We start from the raw sequence: 23,232 nt of genomic DNA, 5'->3' as shown, positions 1-23,232 counted from the left end.
AAGAAAAACCTGCAATATTGTCACCGATAAAGAGTGTTTTTCGAAATTCATCAATAAAAAAAAAAGTAATTCTAAAAAATTGATCCAAAATATTTATTTTTACAAAATTTGTACAAAATAACAAAAATATATATAAAAAAATAACAAATATAGCTGACATATTTGTATACAAATGGTGTGTGAGGAGATACATATTTAGGGTAAGGGGTTTGTTCAAAGTGTTTATAAGAATATAGAATAAATAATAGAATAAATAGAATATAGAATATTCTAATATTCTAATATTCTATAGAATAAAAAAAGAATATAGAATAAATGTTTATAGAATAAAGGTTTAGAATAAAGGTTTCCTTAGGGTAACTTCGAGTTAATAATAACTACTTGCTTTCATTAATGATCAACCAGCAACTGTGACTCATCATAACACACGTGACGCAAAAAACTGATGTGACAGGAAGAAACAAACGGAATATAAGAGTGTTGTTTGAAACTCTCAGGCATGGGAAAGCATTCATCTTCTGATGAATGGCTGCTTGTAAAACCTGTGGTGTGGCCATGGGACGTGCAACCCAGTGCGCAAATACATAACCAAACCACAAAACTGTTTATTGATGAAGGAACAATGCGGCTCGTCGAGCGCATGAAAGAAAATCGCAATGGAATATCAAAGAGAAACCAATAAATCAGGCAGAATGAGGGCTGTTTTTTTCCTCCTATGCTCCCAAAATCGAGGGACATTTTTAGGGCGTCGAAGGTAAATGTGTGGATTTAACTATCATTAATGAAAAACTTTGAAGCTCTAGCGCTGGTGTGACTCATGGGATAAATGGCAGATGTGGAAAAGAGATGAAAATAGAGGAGCTATCCAAATTCCTGACAGGTCCTTCTCGCGAACGAGCAAAGCTTGTGACTCACCTACTATCTGTCCCCTCACGGTATCGCTGTCATTGGGCCCCAATTTGTTTAGGTCCAAACGCTGATCTGTAAATAAAGGAAAGAGGAAAATTAGTGTCAGGATAAAGAAAACGTTCATGTGAGAAACCGAAGACCCATTCGGTGAGACATCTGAGACTTAAAAGACGCCTAAAATGCTCCATATTTCATGTGTGAGGTCACATATACTGCAGCGCTCTGTATCAATGTGTGTGTGTGCGTACACAAACAGAGGCTGCTTTATTCCTCTCAGACTGTAGATGTGCCGATAGGAGTGAGACGCTTCCAGAAACACGCTGGGGCTCTCTGTCATTGCCGGAAAGAGGGAGACAGGAATAACAAGTAGCCTGCAGATATTAGAGAGGCCACTATCTGTTCTCACTCTCACATAGACACACACACATACACAGTCAGATCAGGATGCACACTCAGAGCTAGACTAAACAGGGCTGGATGAGTGTTCACCAATCCCAAAACACTCATCTCACATTTAAACCCCTTCATATGGTCAAGTACCTGCGAAAATATTACTTTTACTAAAGACTAGGGATGTGCTGATATAGATATAATAACAGTAACTAAAATAAAGGTGCAACAAAAAAATATTTATAAAAATAATTAGCTGACCAGACTAGTTAAAATAATTAAAGTATTGTAATTTTCTTGTATTAAAAAATAATGCAGTTGTCGTCAATATATGCATCATGTACATTATTGTAATAAATTATTTATCAGCTATCAATATAGCAGTCACTGGTACATTTTTACAATTTCATCATAATTTTTAAAATAATTAACATTACCCAATTCCAATATTCCAATACAGTAAAGATAGTAAAAAAAACTAACAACAACAACAACAACAACAAGAATATTAGCTGAAACAGATATAGACATACTGCAATTTTGTGCTCACATCTCTCTCACACACACACACACACACACACACACACACACACACACACACACACACACACACACACACACACACACACACACACGTATATGAAGAGGAAGTAGACGAAAATGAAGAGGAATTTTTTTTATTTTGTGAATTTATCTTAATGTTTTTTAAAAAGGTAATTTTGGCAGAGAGAGAGACCAAACATTTTTTCTTATTAAAGACCATAATTATTTGTGATAGACTGAATGGGAGAAAGAGAGAGAGATAATGAAAAAAGACAGAGAAAGAATGATGGCAGAGAGACAGAGGGGTGCAACAGGAAATGGTGAACTGAATCACTTCCAGCTGTGGGAGCGGCTGTGGGTTTCCTGTGCTTATCCAGGACAGTGGTCATGCTGGAGGGTTTGTAGGGAAAGCCTGCTTTTAAACACAACAGTGGAGCTGGAACACAGCCAGACAGACTGTGACAGAGGCCCTTGTACCCTAAACATCCTGACACCAGTTCGTGTGTAGCCGATAAGAAAGTGATACACAAATAACAGGACGTCATTTACCTGAGATTGACAGTGGTCTCCAGCCAAAGTAAGGTATATATATTCTTGTGTTTAAAAACGTTGCTGTTGCGTTTTATATTTAAAGGTTGCACGCTTAACACACACAGCCATTGTAGCACATACTTACAACCTCTCTAAGCCAATTATACACACACAAGTACACTTGAATTTGGCCTGAGCCATGTTTTCTAAGCTAATTTTACACACACTCTGAGACTGCTTCTAATCCAAACATACACACAAAAACACACACACTTACAGCCTGTGTCCTTGAGTCGGTTAATGGAGTTGGAGAGGAGTCGTACACATCCCAGGAATCCTGCTCCCTGTTTCTTATGGATCTTCTTATGGTTCCACACGCTGATGGTGATGGAGTCCGACTTCCCGATATACCTTGAGAAAGAACAAGAGATGTCACTTTAAATCAGACTTCTCAGTCTAGACAGTCCATGGTGCAGTTTGCTTGAAACGTACATAGCGAAACATGATTACATGCAGTGGCTCAGAAGAGAAGATCAGCTGCTTATTTTAGTTTTATGTAGATAGCAAAGAAGATGGCATGGAAAGGAAAGATTGAAGAAGACAATAGACAGTAGATAAAAGCTATGAAGAAGAGTAGAGAAGGTGATGAAGAGAATGAAAAAAGAAGAGCAAAATGATGACAAACAGATAGAGAAAGTAGTTGAAATTGACAAAGAAGAAAGAGGAAGAGAAGATGATAAAGAAGAGGAAGAAGACAATGAAGAAGATGACAGAAGAAAACAAAGTATGTGAAGAGGAAGAGGAAAAGGGGAGGAGGAGAATGACAGAGGAAGATGATAAATAAGAGGAAGACGACGAAGATGTGGAAAGAGAAAAAGAATATGACAAAGGGGACGTCAAAGTAGATTAAAATGACAAAGGTAGAAGAAGAATAAGACAACAAAAAGGAAGTAGCAGAAGAGGAGGAAGAAGAAAAAGAGGAGGAAGACGGTGAAGAAGTAGAAGAGGAAGATAACAAAGAAGTGCAAGATGACAAAGAGGAAGTAGATGAAAAGAAAGAAAAGAAAGAGGTAGAAGATGAAGATGTCAAGGAAGAAAATACCATGAAGAATAGGAAGAAGACGATGATGAAGAGCAAGATGACAAAGAGGAAGACAAGGTAGATGAAAACAATGAAGAAGAGCAAGAAGGAGAGGAGGAATAAGATTACGAAAAGAAAGAAGGTCACAAAGAGGAAGTAGATAAACATCATTATAAAAATAAAGAGAAAGAAACAGAAAAACAAAAAAGAACTGGGTTCTTTTTCACTCTATTGACGTCTTGGTCCACTTGAAGGCGTCTCGGTTTGGTTCTTTTAAACAGGATTCAAAGGGGAAAAACTCCCCAAATCTTCTCCTAATTTCAGCAAGACGAACCAAGAAGTTCAAGAACTTCAAGCAATCCAATGCAGTTCTCTTACCACTGTCTGTCTTTCATCAAGTGCTACATAAAAACTCAGCTGGTTTGTCTGAAGGTTTTGGCATGGCGTTAGACAAAACAAATGATTCCCTTAAAGTCGGGGAAAAGAAACACCTCAAGAACTGGACATGAAAAGGAGCAAGCCTGTCAAAAAACGTCCAAGCAAAGTTTGAATGTTCATTTGAAAGTTTGAATGTAGGCCTGCCAATATGGGACAGAATCCCTGGGCAAAAGATCTTGTTTGGACTGAAAACCAATCGAAGCGATAGAGGAGTAGAGAGAAAGGGCAGAAAAAGGGGTAGGGATGAAAGAAACAAGAAGACAGAACGCCAGTGACTCAGTGGATGTCCTGACCAAATTAAGCCCAACCAAACCCAAACAATCGATGTACTTCTCTCTGATCTGGAGAAAGTTTATCAACCGTTTACCAAGCCAAACACCAGCTCTGAAGTCTTAGCTCATAACAGCCCTTATTTGTTTAAAATATGTAGGAGAGTCTTAATGCCAAGTTTGACTTATACCAGACAAGAGCTTGTAGTTACCCAACCAGTCCAAGAGCAGACAGAACAAAGAAAAAGTCAAGACAATAAATCTGAAACCAAATGCTGTCAACACTTAATAACAGATAATTATAGTTTTGTGCATTTTAAGTTTCTCTGATAACCGTTCATTAAACCCGAGTGATTGTTTCTGAAGGAAATACCAACAACTGTAACTCTGTAAATGAGTCAATGACAAAAATATGTAAAGCGATATAATGAAAATACACTGAACATAATTATAAACGCAACACTTTTGTTTTTGCCATCATTTTTCATGAGCTGAACTCAAAGATCTAAGACTTTTTCAGTGCACAAAAGGCCTATTTCTCTCAAATATTGTTCACAAATCGGTCTAAATCTGTGTTAGTGAGCACTTCTCCGGCTGCGTTTACACTTGGCATTAACATGCGATCACCGTGATCCGATCAAGCAGATCAGATCATTAGACAATCAGGACATTGTGCGTTTATATTTGTTCACATTAAGTAGCCTCTGTATCTGGATAACCGATCGGATTCCTGTTTCCTGCATAAATTAGGTCTGTAGCACGACACCAGATTAAGAGTAAAGATGATACAAATTAAACAATGTCCCAATTGCTTTCACTCACGCACTTTACTTTCAATCTCCAGTAATTAGATCAAATTAATTTTTTTGAACGAAGGAATACTTCCAGAGTTGATCATACAAAAATAACTGGGTTGATCATGTTAAAGTCACATCGATCATCTGGTTTTAAGCTTATAGCGTGGAATGACTATATTGACAGAAATGGGAGATTGATAAACATGCTGAAACAATAAAAACATTCAACATTTAAACATAAAAAAAATATTCCGATTCCGATTATTCCTCTGGCAAAGCAGCGTGCAGCTCTTCATTAAGATCATGACTGACTGTACAGGCGATCGCCTCGTTCAGATAATGTTGCAAAATTAAAATAAAAAATGACACACATAGTATCATGTAAGTCTAAATAAACTGTTTTAAAGATTGACGTTTATTGTAAGGTTCAAATAAGTTTCATTTCTTGTCTAAACTGCGTCTTGCCATTATTTTCTGACAGCCACGCGGGGAGACTGGGCGGGGATTTAAATTACGTCCACCTGTGAATGCAGACACGAGGGCTGGATTGCGTTTACATTACACTGAGATCCGATCACAATGCGTCCTCGACTACCTCCGAACCTGGACACGCTGATCGGATAACATTCCGATCAGAAGTGCGTTTACACTTGTCTTTTCAATGTGTATGTGGACAACATCCGGATACAGGTCGCATGTTAATGCCAAGTGTAAACGCAGCCTCCTTTGCTGAGATAATCCATCCACCTCACAGGTGTGGCATATCAAGATGCTGATTAGACAGCATGATTATTGCACAGGTGTGCCTTAGGCTGGACACAATAAAATGTGCAGTTTTAATACACACAGCACAATGCTACAGATGTCACAGAAGAACGCCACAGAAGTTTTGAGGGAGCATGCAATTGGCATGCTGACTGCAGGAATGTCCACCAGAGCTGTTGCCCGTGAATTGAATGTTCATTTCTCTACCATAAGCCGTGTCCAAAGGCGTTTCAGAGAATGTGGCAGTACATACAACCGGCCTCACAACTGCAGACCACGTGTAACAGGGCCCCAGACTGCGACCATTTTTCCTATCGGTGAGACCAAATATTTATTTAGGGCGCGCTGGCGCGACCACAACGTTGCTGAGCAGCGAATGCAAACAAAATGAAAGCGGAACTAAAACGCGCTACTCATTTATGCTTCACGGACCGTTTATTAGTTCGGACCAATAATAGACAGTATTGCCAGTCTTGCGAACTTGCCAGTCGCGGGCTGATCTCGATCACGCGACACTGTTGCTAGGAGATTCAGACTCTGGAGATCCAGTGAAGAAATCCATTGGACTCGCCTTAGAATTAATAACATCTTCGCTGCGAAATCCAGTGAGAAACATTCCGAGTTCTCTGTTATAAACCATAGATATCAGATCAAACAGCGCTGACGTGGAAACCAGGAGAAACACTTATAGAAGGCTTTTAGTCCACAAATCAGCAAAATTCACCATGGATTTAGGCTCAAGTAGTAACTCTAAGCATAACTATGGTCTTGTAGCAGAAATAGTCAAACGCTTACCACTAAGTACTATACATCTTTTTCCAGCACTTCAAAACTATTATATCATATATACATTTGATTTTTAATGTGATGACCAACACATTATTTTGTTCATCCTTCAAAGATTGTCCTAAAACTAAAAAATTTAAAATGTAGGAAAACTCTTATTTAAACACTTATTTAAAAATAAAAAATAAGTTAAATTACCATTGTAAACAGTAGGATGCTTACTGGCTATTTTCACTCGTTTTGCTTTTTAATTAATATTAAGACACTATGAATGATAATAATTAAAGTTAATTTCATCTACACCCTAAATTAAGCTTAGTGCTTTATTGTCAGCCCCAGTGTTACCAGATATTTTTTGTAGAAAAAAATGGTGCTGCTGCCCTCAAATGTTAGTCTGGAGCCCTGTGAACTTAAAATAAAACTGCACATTGATATATCTGTATGTTAAGTCTATTTATTATTAAAGAATTTGTCAGTATTACAGTTATTTTGGGGGAAATTTGAATAATTGCATTGCAAGCTGATTTAAGCTGTGCCCCTAAAGCTCCTAAAATGTTCTACAGCACTCCAAGTAAAAAAAGTTAGTCTTTACCGTACTGGGCAGATGGCAGACAGCGTGTATGGCGTCGTGTGGGTGAGTGGTTTGCTGATGTCAACGTTGTGGATCAAGTGGCCCATGGCGGCGGTGGGGTTATGGTATGGGTAGGCGTATGTTATGGACAACGAACACAGGTGCATTTTATTGATGGCATTTTTAATGCACAGAGATACCGTGACGAGAGGCCCATTGTTGTGCCATTCATCCACGACCATCACCTCATGTTGCAGCATAATAATGCACGGCCCCATGTTGCAAGGATCTGTACAGTTCTTGCATGGTCAGCATACTCACCGGACATGTAACCCATTGAGCATGTTTGGGATGCTCTGGATCGGCGTGTACGACAGCGTGTTCCAGGTCCTGCCAATATCCAGCAACTTCGCACAGCCATTGAAGAGGAGTGGACAACATTTCACAGGCCACAATCAACAACCTAATAAACTTTATGCGAAGGAGATTTGTTGCACTGCATGAGGCAAATGGTGGTCACATCAGATACCCCCCGGACACCCGGCGTTTTAGAGTGGCCTTTTATTGTGTCCAGCCTTAGTGCTCACTAACACAGACTTAGACAGATTTGTGAACAATATTTGAGAAAAATAGGCCTTTTGTGTACATAGAAAAAGTCTCAGATCTTGTTCAGCTCATGAATAATGGGGGCAAACACAAAAGTGTTGCGTTAATAATTTTGGTCAGTGTATATTCATTTTAAATTGAATTGAAAACATATGTGCTAAGTTTACACACATTTAATCTTCGTATTAATAAAATAAAATAAAAGAAAACCTTGATTTCATGTGTCTAAAATTGTAAGGTAGTTTCAACAGACCAGAATATCTCTAAAAAGTGTTTCTGACCTCAATATCAAGCACATCAGTTTCCTCACATCTAGGTTAATGTTTTAGTCATATTGCTTATGTTGCTCTGTTGTAAGTCGCTTGGGATAAAAGCATCTGCTAAATGCATAATGTAAATGTTAATCTCTGTTAGTATTGTTTTCGGTTATCAGACAGTTTTTCTCCCGCTTGACTGACTCTGTACTATTGTTCATTATGCACATTAGCAGTTATCTTTCTGTGCAACATGCAGCCTTTGGAGGTTTTCAGTCCTGTCAGTCTAAATGATTTTGAAATTCTGCTGGTCTTGACATTCAACAAGAATAACAAAACTACTAAATAGCTTGATAACCTTTCAACAATGGCTATATTTCACTGCCAACAACGAGACAATTGAACCCTTGTGATGAGCATTATGGTACATAAATGCACATCACAGTATCACTAACAAATAAACTTGAGTTCAAAAGTACTTGCTAAAACCCTGATTGCGAACAGAAATCCCAGTGTACTTTAAGTATTTAGGATGGAGGATTTAAGCAACATCTCCATGGTTTTCTCTTCCCCACCCATTATTCCAGGTTGCAGGGAGGGCTGTGGAAACGGCGGCCTGTTTTCCGCTGACAGACGCGACATATTTGGCTAACTCGAAAGCCGTCCTGGGGGGTGAGGGTTAGTCTACCATTGCCCTAGCAACCAAACAAACGAAGACGTGTGCTTTCTCTAGCTGCCGGCTGTCGGTTTGACATGCGAAGGGGACAAGTATTGGAAATCAGCTGGTTTTTTTGGTCAACCTTTATTGCATCTCGCCCTCTTATGCTATCCATCCTCTCTTAAATTCAGCTCTTGGTCTGTGAGAATAGTGGCAGGCCTGTGTGGAGGGAAAGTTTCTTTTTTATTCCAGTTGATACTTGTAGTTGTTAATAAAACCTCTGTAAAAATGTAAATAGAGCTAGAAGTATACGGTATTATAACTAATGGATATGGGATTTTTCCACCCATGCCCAAACTCCCATGGAAATCCGCACTGTGATCTCCTCAGATAGAGCCGTCGACTCCAGAGGAGGTGACCTAAATCCTCAAAGCCTGAAGGATGCTGGGAGCTTTACTGATGGGCTACATTGATTAAGAGATTGGAAGAAATCGTACACCACTGGTTCAAGAAAAACCCCTGGGGTTACTTTCAAGTGCATGTTAATGTGTTAGGTCAACACAAAATAAAAATTTTGCCATTATTTACACAACCTCATGTCATTCCTGACTTTAATGATTTTCTTTCTTTTGTTGAACACAATATTTTGAACGGAGATGAAAGACAATATTTGGAAAAAAATTTAAACCACTGTTGTCCATACAACAAATAGGTACATTTGTAACCTACACACTGAAACCCACCTAAAACCTACCCTTATGCCTAAAATCTACCCTTATGCCTAAAATCTACCCTTTCGCCTTAAACACTCCCCTTATAGTCGGAAACCTACATACAAATCAGGATTCAGGGGCGGAACGGGGTAGTCACAAGGTTACGTATTGGACACGGGCGTGGCTTCTGACGTCACACCTGGATGTGGGCGGGGTTGGATTCATTAACGTTAGAATGAGGTTAAGAACAAATTCATGTGCATATGAACGTGTTGTGAATTTCTCCTGAGAAGTTCTCCAGTGCGAATAAATACCAATAATCCATGAAATAATTAGTAAATGAGACCCAATGCTTGTTTGTGATTTTGCCCAGATCTCATTCCTAGTTCAGCGTAAATTGAAATATACTGTGCAGAGACATGTCACACAAGGTTTGACTTGAGTAATGTAGAGCGCTATTGGTTACTGAGTGTCACCTGACTGATTTCATATTATGCAGAAGCGCAAAAGAGATTAAAGAGCTACAGTCAAGGGGAAGATTTTCAGTGCATAGGGAATTAAGTTTGGTTTGTGTCTCATAGCAATCTAACCAACAGCTTCAGAAGACTTCAGAACAACTTTTATTGTGTGTTTTTTTCCTTAGCATCCTCTTTTTTTGAATGGAAAACAGCAGCTCAGGCATCCACCCAAATATCCCCTTTTTTGTTCCACATAAGAATAAAAAAAATCATACAAATATGGAACAACATGATGGGAAGAAATATTCTGTATTATGCATTTTTGTTTCCTTTTCAATCCAAATGTTTTTAACACGGTGAGCCATAATCCATAAGCACACTTAAATGAGATGTCAAAAACATGCACAGTTTCTATGTGGTGACTCACACAGAAAAATTACCGAAATTAAACCACTCGAGGCGTCTAATGACAGTCTGACAGCACTAAAAGCCAAATCTGTAAGACTCAAACTACTGGACAGTGGTCATGTGCTTCGAAATCAGTCTGCTTCAGAGTCGTCTTCCTCTGGATTCTGGTTTCTAAACATTATTGTCTCAAGTTTATATTTCTTTTAAACTGAGCTGGTATGAAGTTTAAAGGAAATCAAGGTGTGATAATGGGTGTGTGTGTGTGTGTGTGTGTGTGTGTGTGTGTGTGTGTGTGTGTGTGTGTGTGTGTGTGTGTGTGTGTGTGTGTGTGTGTGTGTGTGTGTGTGTGTGACAGAGAAAGCCATTGAATGCGATCAGATCAGGAAGAGCTCTTACAGGTCATAGTGTTGGTTCCATTTGGGGTCCAGAGTGTTCCTCACTGTATCTGTCGAGTGGCACTGTCCTGAACCGTCCACCACCACCTTAGCGAAGGGGTCGGGCAGCCCTGCAAAACACAGAAACAACATCTGAGCTGGAATTGAAGACTGCATTGGATACAAGTTCCTAATATAGTTTGAAATGTATTTGTGAAACCAGTAAATGTTGGAGCAAAATCCAAAATACTAAAGCTCCAAATCCTACAGACGCACTAAGACTAGAAATGGAGACTGTCAAGTAATGTGTTAAATTGTGTTATTCTCACACAATATTATATACCATTTACAGTGCATTCAGAAAGGTTACATAATTTTTTCACATTTCATCATGTTACAGCTAAAATACTTTAGAATATTGTTCATTTTTAAATCATATTTCAGTTTTCATTTTTGATATTTCCGATTTTCTTTTTAATAAATGGGTCTGAAGGCGTACTCATTGCGATGTATATAACTTATTACCTTTATAACCAATTATGTAATAATAATGCTACATTTTATGGTTTTTAAGGATAGTTAGATTTTTTTTTTACGAGAGCAATTAAATTAACATTATTTGTGAGGGTTACTTCCAAAAAAGTACTTTCCCTGCATTACAGCCGACACTGGTGGTCATTTAATATTTGCATTCATAAAAATAATTGGATTGGATTGAACACACATGGTACTCTAGATTGGCACTTTAGCATTGATGCTGTTTAAATTAGATTTAGTATTTAAATGAAATTTTAAAACATTGGCCATATTGGTTATTTCAAAATAATCTATATATCTATATTTCATAATTCACAAAATAATATTGTGACACTTACACATCACAACAATTTTTTAGCTTAATTATTAGTAGATTATTAGCCAGAATTATATCAGTATATCCATATTCCCAACACATACTTTCCCCTAAAGTATTCTCTCCCTCTCCCTCTCTCTCTCTCTCTCTCTCTCTCTCTTTCGTTATTCATTATATTTTTAAATTATGCTATTTTGGCTACCTGAATCAACAGAAATCAGATCTGTGTGGCTTTATGAATTATGAAGAAGGAAGGGGAAGATATGCATGAAGGTTTACAGAGAGAAGAGACCAGTCTTCATTTTACATACGGTCTCTGCTAAAACTCTGCCAACATCACATTTCTGCTCCTTACTTTCTCATCTTTTTCCTCAGACTCGCCTGGTACATGACTCTCTTCCGACCCCCCAACATCGCCTCTCTCTCTCTCTTTGATATCTGATGAGAGTTTCAGATGTGGGCTTGGTTGTTTGTGTTTGTCGGGGTAGAGAGAATCTGTGGTGAGTATACATGTGTCAACCAGCGGTTGCTTTGTCTCGCCAAACTGACCCACATTTCTGCCGTCTCATGGGGGAAGAGCACTTATCTCTCTCTCCACACTTTTAACAGATGAGCCCCTGCTAAAACACAGTGCTTGACACACGGTGACAGGCATATAGCGCTCTCGCAGTTGTTCACACACACGCTCGTTCTCAGTATTTATGAAGGCTGGATACTTACGGAAGAAGTCTTTCTTCACAAGGTTCTTTGCGCACAAAACTGCAGAAAAAAGAGGGAAAAAACATCATTATTAAAACGTTTTGAAATAGATATTTGTGAAACATCACAAAGGTGATCTATGTTTTAATTTTCTTTGAGTCAGACTGCAAAAATATTTTTAATCAGCTAATTGTGATTTCCAGTAAAAATAAAAAAAATTCTTAAAACAATATTTCTTTTAATTACTAAGTAAAACAAAGAATTGTTTTCACAATATGTATTTCTTTCTTTTTTTTATACTTAAAACGTGACAATTTGCCAGTGGGAGAAGCACAATAAAACTAATTCAAGATATAATCTCTGAAAACAAGCATTAAAGTAATATCCTATGTGATTTTTGCTTATCTAATAAATGTATCCGTCCTACAAAATGACGAATAAAACAATTTTTGGGCAAAACTGATGGGATTTAGGTCTCGTAACAGCTGACAGGACAGTGATACATAGACATGTTTTTAATTTACGAGTTCTGTATTTTTATGATCTCAGCATGTTAAAACCGCCGAGAAAATGTTTAAATCCATAGCGCGGCTCTTACGGAGCTCAGCACTCCCAGATCAAGCTCACAATGTATTAGAGATGAAAAAAAAGCCCTCTGATCCACATCCCACTGCTGGCCTACATTCAGCTTAACTCTTAAAAATTAAATAAAAAAAGTTCGACTGACTTCAAACTGGCCTGGGCTTCGTTTCCCAAAAGCATTGCAAGCTAAGTTCTAAGTCGTAGAGAACATTTGTGGCAATGGTCTTTACGATCAACTTTGGCTCACAATGCTTTTGGAATAATTATAAAGCTTCCTATATGATACCACAGGCAACTGCAGGGAGATCTTTATTCTTCCTTTGACAACTGTGAGAATGTCAAGAGGTTAAAAAAAACACTTACACATAATAACAAAGCTGAAGAGCATTTACAATCAAAATGGGTCTAAGGGCGAGAAATGTACCATTTGCGACAGAGAAACCTTTCAAAATACTGATTATTGGGTTGTAAAAGGCTCAGACACAATCCAAAGGAGCATTTGGAGACAATTACCGTGGTCTGAAGGAGCAAGTAATTAAAATGATTTGCTATTTTGTCTAAATAATTCGAAAATAAAATATTACGAACAGAAATCAATCAATTTAAATGCTAAAAGTGAATTCAGGCATTTTAACGTTATATTGTGCAGTATAACATTTTTAGAGATATGCTAAATTACATTCACAGTGTTATTTAATTATTAGTGTTTTTAAAGATTAACCAAGTGAGTGTTAGATGGCAGAAAAATGTAATCTAAACGTAAAAAATGGGAAAAAATGAGCACCGGCGAATAAATATCTGTACATATGCAATCACAATAAATAAATAAAAAACACCAGACAATAAATACAGTCTACCACTTGTAAGAAATGAAAGAGAGACAGAGGACTGAGTGTATGTTATTCAAAGAAAAAAAAAAGTAAATGAGGGCAGACAGATATTTGATGGAGAGACGAAAAGCTAAAAAGGGAGGACAGACTGTCCTCGGAGAAACCGTGAAGACAGGAATGAAGGGCGACTAGAGGGCAGGAGGAATACATTCGAGGTATTCAAAGTAAAACTACAGCAGTTCACCCCACCAGATGTAAGAAAGCTGAGACGGTAAGAATAACTGGAATGTGTGGAGGAGGTTAAAGGGCAGAGAAAATGTTCATGTGCAGGTGAGTCGCAGACTTTACTTAGCAAATCCAAACAGACTTGGAAACACCCATACTGAGACTGCTATTGATTCTGTCTGCGGCACGACTACGGCTATTATACATACACGCAGACGCAGACACAAAAATACAAGTAAAAAATGCATATGAGAAAAAATACATATACATGGATATATAAAATAATGCATATGTATTTTTTCCCAACCTCGGCATGCAGGGTTTTTTCCCCCAAACATTTCACAATATTATTGTTTTCTAATTTATTCCTGTGATGGCAAAGCTTAGTTTTCAGCAGTCGTGTTGTGTTTGGTTCATTTTGACCAGGAGAGGATTTTCTTTTGCTAAGGAATAAATCTTACTGACTTTACTCCTATAGAGTAACTACTTACCCAATTTTGTTTAGCCATTTTTTTGTGATTTTGTGATAAACATTTAAATTGTACGGAATATTTTTTTATTTTATTTAATATTGCCAAAATGACCAAACCTGCCATAATAGAAAGAAAACCAGATGACAAAAAGATTGAATCCAATACTTGGTTATTAATATAGCACAATGAGCGATTTACAAGCAATTTTTTAAAAGGCTGATCATTTTTGAAAGAGAACACAAAAGGTGTTAAGGGTTTTCAACACAGCATAAGTTTAGTTATGAAAATGTGCTCTGACCGTTCAAAATGTCAAAGTGTTTTAAAAGCACTTGGTTTTTCTTGGTTATACAGATGGAAAATTCCCTTTAATCATTTTGCAAACATTATGGGAATGTTACTTTTTGTTCTCTGAACATTCTGAAACAATTAGCATTTAAAAAAACGTTAAATGAACATTAAACTTAAATGTTTCAGGGAAAAAGTTCCATTAACAATGTATAAATAACATTTTTGTGCTTACGTTTTGAGAACGCTATGAAAGACCAGATAACTTTGAATGAACATTCTATTAAAGTTACCAGAAGAATGTAACTTTGAGAGAACCTTGCCAGAATGTTAAAGTTCTGAGAACGTTCCCTGTTAGCTGGGGAAATAAACAGAGAAAAATAAAAAATGATCAAGCCACCGTGTCAGGAAAAATGAAGAGACTCATGTTAAGGGTTCGAAAAGTTGCAGCAGGTGATGATAGCGACGGTCTGAATCCAAGAAAAGTGAGGGAGATGGCGAGAGAAAGAGGAGAGGGAGGGATCGGATAAAAAGGAAAGATGCTTGCTTCGCAGTCGATGAAGAATTTCTCTATGCAAACATCCCTGGGAATGTTTACCGATCCAGTAAAACCCACCTCATCATTCCACCATCTGGAATGTATCTCTCGCTCTCCCTCTCTCTCTCTGTATGGTAGTCTCACTCACTCTCTATCTCACTCAAACACACACACACACACACACGGCCTTCAACACCTCGTCTGCACTCAACTCCATTAATTATTGAAATGAAGCAACAGTGTATGTATTAGAGACATATTAGAAGAACTAGTGACAGAGCATTTAGGAATGAGTACAAATACGAATTGTAAGAACACAATTTTAAAGAGCAAATACTTTGAGTGGAAACAACTTAATTATGAGCACAGTAGAATTTAGTATTTGTAGCAACTGCCCGTTTAAAAGACTCGGAGTAGACACCATACTTAATTTTAAAAGCTGAGACTGAGGAACAAAGGACATTTTAGCGCATCAAGTTCGGTTGAGCTTCTGTTTATGTTTGCTGATCAATGTTTATGTGAAAAAAGCCTAAATTCAATTTGTTCATCATAAAACGATCAAGTCCCTTCAGAAACTTTGAACAGCTCAATTCATATGGATTAGGTTTTACGATCTCTTTATGAACTTTCTGAAGCGTCAAAGTGATAGTTTGCGTATTTGGAGGGACAGAAAAATCTCAGATTTCATCAAAAAGATCTTAATTTGTGTTCTGAAGATGAACAGAAAAGTCTTACAGGTTTGGATTTGGAATGACATGAGGGAGAGTAAATGATGACAGAATTTTCTGTTTTTGGGTGAACTATCCCTTTAAAAGTAAACTCAATTTGATAACAATGGTTCATGTATTAATGAAACAAAAAAAAATTGTGGAATAACCTGGACCAAAGATTACCGTATTAGTAAAAATACAGTGAATTTAAGTAAATATGTCAACTTTAATTTAATTTTGACTATAAATATGGCATACCCTCTGACTAAAGTCATTTATTCATTGAAGAAGTTCCTAGATCAGGAACAATGCCAAATTCCCTGAGTGAAACGCACTCAAGTAGTTAACAAAACATCATCAATCTCACGCACAGTACTAGTTCATAAAGCACCAGTCCTGGACTGAAAGATCAATATTTCTGTGAGACGTATAATGAACTGGCAGCATGTAATGCAGCCAATCTTCATTCCTACAAATCAACTGCAATGAATCACTTGCAAAGTGAAATTCTGACACATCTTTCCTCCGAGCAACAGCATCTGCCCAAACACAGATGTTAATTTATGAATGGAGTGTTTCACAGCCACCAAAACACGCTAATCAATTCATCAGATGTGAAACGACGCAAATCAATGCACAAACTCATAAATAGACAAGACACTGCTGTACTGGCAGCAAACACCAGATAAAAACCTGGCTTAGATTCTGTCAATGTTTATCTCTGTCCTGTCTCAAAGCAAACTAAAAAAAGGTTTGACTGGTTTCTGTGACGCTCTCAAGATATGCAACACTAGTTTAGTACGTCAGATAACATCAGCTACTCGAAACCAAGAACACCAAACACTTAAAGGATCAGTTCACACCAGAATTATAATTTCCTGTTAATTTACTCACCCTCATTTCATCCAAGACGTTCATGTCTTTCTTTCTACAGTCGAAAAGAAATCAAGGTTTTGGAGGAAATCATTCCAGGGTTTTTCTACATATAGTGACTTATAGGGTACAACAGTTTGAAGGTTCAAATTGCAGTTTTCAGTGCAGCTTCAAAGAGCTCTACACGATCCCAGCCGAGGAATAAGGTCTTATCTAGTGAAACAATCGGTCATTTTATAAGAAAAATAAAATTGTATATACTTTTTAACCCCAAATACTCGTCTTGCACTAGTTGTGATGTGCCACACATTACTTAATCACGATGAAAGGTCACGCGTGACGTAGGCGGAAGAACCGACACAGTCTTTACGAAACGAACGTGCAAAGACTGAGTCAAACACCCTTTACAAAAAAAAGGCTAAAACAACGATGTCGGACGATTTTGAAGTTTCGAGAAAATGACCAACCGTTTCACTAGATAAGACCTTATTCCTCGGCTGGGATCGTGTAGAGCCCTTTGAGGCTGCATTGAAACTGCAATTTAGACCTTCCACCCATTGGTCCCCTTTGAAGTACACTATATAAAGACAAAAACCTTAATTTCTTTTCAACTGAAGAAAGAAAGACATAAACATCTTGAATGGGGGGGGGAGTAAATTATCAGGGAACTTTAATTCTGGGTGAACTGATCCTTTAAAAGCAGTGCTTTACCTACTGAGAGTAAAGAGCTGAACACTGTAACAAGAACGATAAAACGTTTTAACAGTGACTGAACTAAAGGTAAAAATCACACTAAATTAATTGTTTATTAAATACTAGGGGTGGCAGAGGAAAAAAAAGTATGTTTGGCTATGTAATTCTGCCAAATATAAATTTTTAAACTACTATTAATTTAGCATTTCAAAACTTTGACTATAATTTCTGAACACTTACATTTCGCAATTTACATTTTCGCACCTTGTTCAAATTCGAGAGTAACTATAATCAGCTTTGCAACATGTTCTGACTAATGAATTTACATGATTTTTCACGTCATTTGTGAAGACAGAATGAGGACTTTAAGAAATCATTTTAAAAAACAGCACGACACACACAATGTAATTTATAGCCAAAAAAATACTTTGGAACTAACCATAACAAGTTACCGTAATAAAAATTGCAGTAAGTCTCAATTTGTTAACATTACTTTATTCATTTATCAATTTGCTAACATTAAGAATCACAAAAATGTCAACCTAAATGTTAATTTCAAAATATAATATACTTTTAACACCTGAAATAACCAAACATGAATTAAAAATAAAATAAAATGCCGTAAAAAATTGTTGCCGAAGCTTAATACACGGAACAACAGTAATAAAGATGCTTGCCTTACCAAAAGCCATTTATTAAACAATAGAATTAGCACAACAACAAAAAAAATCAACAATTAACATGGAAATGTACCACAATACACAGTGATAAAAGATAAGTTAGAGTTGCTGGTTTCTCACAGTGATTAAGGCACTCAACATAACTGACTCACTGAATTAGACAAAAAGGCCATTTTCAGGTCCAACTGTGTGTGGCTTTGTCTGTGTGAGTTCAGCTCCAGAAGGCAAGATAGTAGCTAATTTAGGCTGCAGAATCCAAGACAACGGCAGTCTGAGGGTGACAGAGAACAGTCTGATACCGGTAAAGGGAAGTGACACGGTCAGTACCAGCAGCCGTCGAGCTCTGCCCTTATCAAGAGGCCTGGAAGACCCGGACAAAGCGGCTGCAATGTGCATCTGTGTCCGTCACAAACACCTTCTTTGCATCAAGAATGGCTAAAAGACAAAGATAGGACTGAGATGTGATCCGTAGAGCTCAATGGAGAGACACAGAAAATGAGAGAGAAAAAAAACCCAGAGAGCACTGATAAAACGTAGGCAGGGAAACAAACTTGCAGATAGACAGCGAGAAGCAGCGTGAAAATAGCTGAAGCGTTCAAGGACTGCTCTTCCGCAAAGTCTCGAAGGACTTCTGGAAAGTAACGACTTTCTAAAAGCCTTCGTTCCCACAGACGACGAGCTTCCAGCTCTACAGGATGCATACATTATCATTCCCATGACACGTGGCCTTTTTCTTCCATTCTGCTTTTCTTTTTCTGTGTCACGTACTCATGTTCATGCATTCTTGTTCTCTGAATCACATGTGGACTCTGTTAGTGGCGAAAGGACTGCTTTTTTGATGTTTTATCATCTTTGAAGTAGTCTTAAAATGAGACAAAAGTCAACATGAGAGTGAAACCCAATTAAACAAAGCCCAAACGTGACAGCGAAACCAAAATGGAGGTCTAAACGATAACCATCAAGCTGCGAAAACTCTTGAAAGAGAAACTGTTACCATCTAGACACGTCCATGTCCAAGTAACTTCTCATCTAAACTATTTAAACACAATTGAAAAACAGGACGTGCTCAACTCATTTTGACTTTAACCCAGATGCCTTCGTCAGCTCTCCCTCTTGCAGAACGGGAGCTCAAAATAGCATTTAAGTTGAGATGTTATCAATCTTCATGTCTGGTGCAGCGGACGTCTCATGATTGACTAGACAATTTTCTGAGAAGTGGTTCACGACTTTCTTTGGAAAAAGACAATGTAGTTGATCACACGTACAGGGCGGCACATCAATATTTTAATGGTCTTGCTGGGAGTCCTGTGTCATGCTTTCTGTGAATACATGTACAATAACAAGAGGAAAGAAAAGTGGAGAGGAGAAGTGGATATGATTGGACCCGTCAGTTGAGCAAAAAGACATATATTTGCTGTCAAAAACACTTTTGTACACTGTCAAAACACACCAATCACGCCAACTACGGCACAATGGTCATTGTTCTCAGTTAATTCCAATTCTCTTCACAAAAGTCTGGGAATTCGCCATACTATACAATACACCAAATCCCTTCTTTCCTTTGAGAAGGGTTCCCCAAAGGTTTACAAAGCTTTGACTACTAACAAGCTCAACTGGTTTAGTGCAACTAATGTATGTTTGTCCTAATATCTATTTGATGAAAAACTGCACAAGAATGGACTGTCTACCTAAATCACCAAACTTAAGTCTAATTCCCATCCACACAACAAAACTTAAAAACTGATGGTGACGATTACAAAGTTGTCGACCATCAATGGACTGCAAAAGAGCCTTTCCCCAAAAGGGTTTGATAAATGGGAATCGTGAGAAGATTTGGGGGAGGACAAAAAAGATGTTAGTGGTTAAATAATGTGAAAGCTGCGTAATAGAAAGCAACAGTGTAGAGGAAGTGGGGGTGTGAGAGAGTTAATAGGCACATTAAAACCGAATGTTGTTCAGATAATTAACACACTGGGATACAATCTGTGATGGAGCATCTATCTTTAAGTTTTCTCAAGTTTCTCAATACGTTAGAGCAGGTTTTTTTCCAAACTTTAGTCCACAGACCTCAAAATATAATGATCCCCTTTCTAACATATAAAGGCAGCTATATATTTTCATATATAAAGACTCATTAATACTATTTTAAATATTACATGAAATAAAGTCTACCCACCAAAGTAGAACCATATAAACTATGGTTATCAATGGAGTAAAATAATTGTGATGAATAAATCAGTAATAATGTCAACTTTTTCAGATTATATTTATAAAGAAAATTATATAGTGTAAAAATGTGTAATGTAAATACATGAACCAGCATACAGTATACAGATAGCCTTAAAGCTAACAAACATGGACTAAAATCCACAAAGCTCCTATTTTGTTTTCATGAGGTCTTTTGTGGTGGAACAAAATGGTTGACTACCTAAAAGCTTGCCTTACTAAAATATCTGCCCGTGAGTTCATCCACGACTTTCTGAATGTATAATCCAGTCACTCCAAACAGGCTGAGGCATCTCACTGGAATGCAGGCCTCCTTCCTCCCCGTCTCTCTCTCTCTTACCCCGCTTCCCCTCACACTATCTGAGGACCGGCCCAGCCTTGCCCTGCCCGTCTGAGCCATGTTTTGTCTCCAGTTCTAGGGCCACATGCTCTTATTCACAGCATTGTTCGTCTGTAAACAAAAGGTTTCCTTTCTCTGCGCCACTCCTTCCTACTTAGCTTAGCTTCAGTACGGGAAAGATGACGGAGGAAAGGAGAGAAGGGTGGAGAGGTGGACTCGTTGTTAGAGGAGAGCTAGGTGTAATCTCAAATTCGCTTCCTGCTACCGCACTCTCTGGTTTCCCCCTTTTCGTGATTTTCGTGGGTAGGGAAGGATTTAGTTTTGCTTTCTCACTCACTGGATTGGTATCTCATTCATTAGGCCACGACTTGGCATCCTGTTTGGCTGAGCTCACATCTGAGTCAAGACGTGTACTTATCAAGGGTGAACTTAAATGACCATTTGAGAACATTGCTACAGGAGTTTCAAAAGACATTATCGGATCGGATCGTAGTTCTGGAATCAATTTTCCACCACCTTCTTTACAGTGTCTAGGTCAATCTCTTAATCAGAGGTCTGAGATAACTCTTAGTCACAAATTGTAAGCCACATAAGGCTGAAAGAAAACACTACAGACTTAAGAACCATCAGTGGCTATCCCAGAATTCTGTGGTTGCATCCCAGACTGTGCATCATTTATTTTGGGTCACAAATCAAGGGACTGGCCTACACTGATACTGAAAGCTTGCATGACGGAGACAATTTACACCCTTAGTGAATAATTTACCTGGTGGAAAAGTGACTGAATCATTACCATTTAAAACTATATTTATTGTTAGAGACACAAAATAGCAAAAATATCTACTTTTTTCAAACTACAGTTTCAAATAGGCTAACTGAGTCAACAAAGTAATCTTCCTTTACTGCTTTTATTATTTGTAAATGTACGTTTGCAGTTGAATTGAATAAATTGCAAGAAAACATGTTTTTCTATTGTGTTGTCTTTATGCTGCATGCAAAAACAAACAAAAATTGCTGTATGTGTAGTCCAATACATAAATTAATGACTCTTTATGAATCTGTTTTTTTTTTTACTGAATCATAACCCAAAACAATGCCCAACCAGCACAGTATGATTCATGAACAAACAAATCATATGAACTGTTTCCTTTTAATGAATTAAAAAGGCTGATAAATCAAGACAATTATTAAATTGAATCAACTCATTTACTAAACTACAAGTTATCATTACTTTCAATCTTAAAATCTTTGAAGTGTGGACAAAAATGTTCTGTAGGAATCACTGCAACAAAGCCAAAACAAACTACATTAGATTTGATCAGCAATTTTAAAAATATAAACCATTTGCATGATCTGTGAGACAAAAAGGTCAGCATTCCTCCATTTTGATGAAGAAATCATAATTGACAAGCATGTGGTTGTTTTCCGCAAAAAAAAAAATGACCGCACACATTTTCTTGAAGGGCTTTACTGTTGGTAACATTAATACTTATGCGAAGCAAAACCTCCAGGAACAAGATTTCACTGAACTAAAACATTTAGAAAGGAGTACAAGCAATTTTGGGAAAACAACTATTTGTCTGATTGTTCACACTAAGGTTGAATTAAAGTTTAAGTGTAGTTACCTTATGATTAACTTGATGTCCTATATTAATGAAGGTATGTGGGATGTTTCATCTAATCACACCAGGAAGGATTTCACCAAATTGAAAGCTAAATCCACCCAACCCACGGCAATGACCTTTGGCTGCCACTAAGGTATTAATAAAAAAAAACATACAGCTTTGGATAATTCTCTCTGGTGCAAAAGGTTACACGCTTTGTTATCATATTCATGTCATGAAAATCAGAAATGAGACAACATCAACATCCAAGTATATGGCACAAAAATGTGGCAGGGAAACCCAAAGATCCAGGTCATATAACCCAGACCTTTAACACTTCAACAAAAAGGAAAAAGACGTTGTGCACCGGTGGAGGAAGCTCTAGGGTAGTGGGCTCAGACTAAACAACACAGACATCAGGAAGCCTGGACGACTGCCTAGGTGCACTTGGAGCTGCGTCAGGTAAACATTAAGATCTGTTCCCAAACAAGACCACTGCTGTGTGTGGCTCTGCGGACGGACCCTGAATTTACCTGCGAGAGGAAAGTTCACGTCTGATCTGAGAAGTTTGAGAGAGCAGAAAAATTTGATAAATATGAGGTTTGCATCACTTTTACACAAGCTACATTATGTGAATGAATAATCGAAAAAAAAAATTTTTCCAGCAAGGAAGTTTTAATTAAATCTAGCCTAGTGTTTGTCAGAAGAAGACGTGTATTTTAGTCTATTGCCATTTATCAATTTAATTCCCACTAGAGACAAACCCTGGCATTCTTTTCCAACTGTAAACCATTAAGCGCCTCTATCTGATCAACACAGCAGTACTTTCCCATCTGAATCCCCCATAAACACCATGTAGTTTAGCTGAGTTAATTTTCCTAACAATCCATCAGTGTCGTCTACTATAAACAGCACTGCTCTTAAAGATCCTATGAATACAATGAAAGAGCAGAAGAGCAACATGTTGACCACAAACGACCAATATTTGGCCATTTTAAACTATCAGCATTGGCCATTAAGGTCACTAAGGTCGTATGCTGGTTAACTATTAATCCAACAACCGACTAAAC

At 37.6% G+C, this 23,232-nt stretch overlaps 1 protein-coding gene across 1 annotated transcript in view; it reads right to left on the bottom strand.

Moving 5' to 3' along the window:
- Positions 1 to 23,232, bottom strand: part of smurf2 (SMAD specific E3 ubiquitin protein ligase 2) — a 57,754-nt gene that overhangs the window by 21,436 nt on the left and 13,086 nt on the right. Inside the window, exons 2-5 of the mRNA XM_077211956.1 lie at positions 12,125 to 12,163; positions 10,574 to 10,682; positions 2,651 to 2,784; positions 916 to 981 (exon numbers count right to left, since the gene is read on the bottom strand). Of these exons, the coding sequence (XP_077068071.1) occupies positions 916 to 981; positions 2,651 to 2,784; positions 10,574 to 10,682; positions 12,125 to 12,163 (348 nt within the window). The remainder of the gene's footprint in view (positions 1 to 915; positions 982 to 2,650; positions 2,785 to 10,573; positions 10,683 to 12,124; positions 12,164 to 23,232) is intronic.

The sequence above is a fragment of the Siphateles boraxobius genome, unplaced genomic scaffold (genome assembly GCF_051911475.1).
Source record: "Siphateles boraxobius isolate OS27281-9 unplaced genomic scaffold, OSU_SipBor_1 66, whole genome shotgun sequence".
Taxonomy (NCBI): Eukaryota; Metazoa; Chordata; class Actinopteri; order Cypriniformes; family Leuciscidae; genus Siphateles; species Siphateles boraxobius.
The sequence above is the reverse complement of the archived record's forward strand: the minus strand, read 5'-3'. Positions and strand labels throughout refer to the sequence as shown.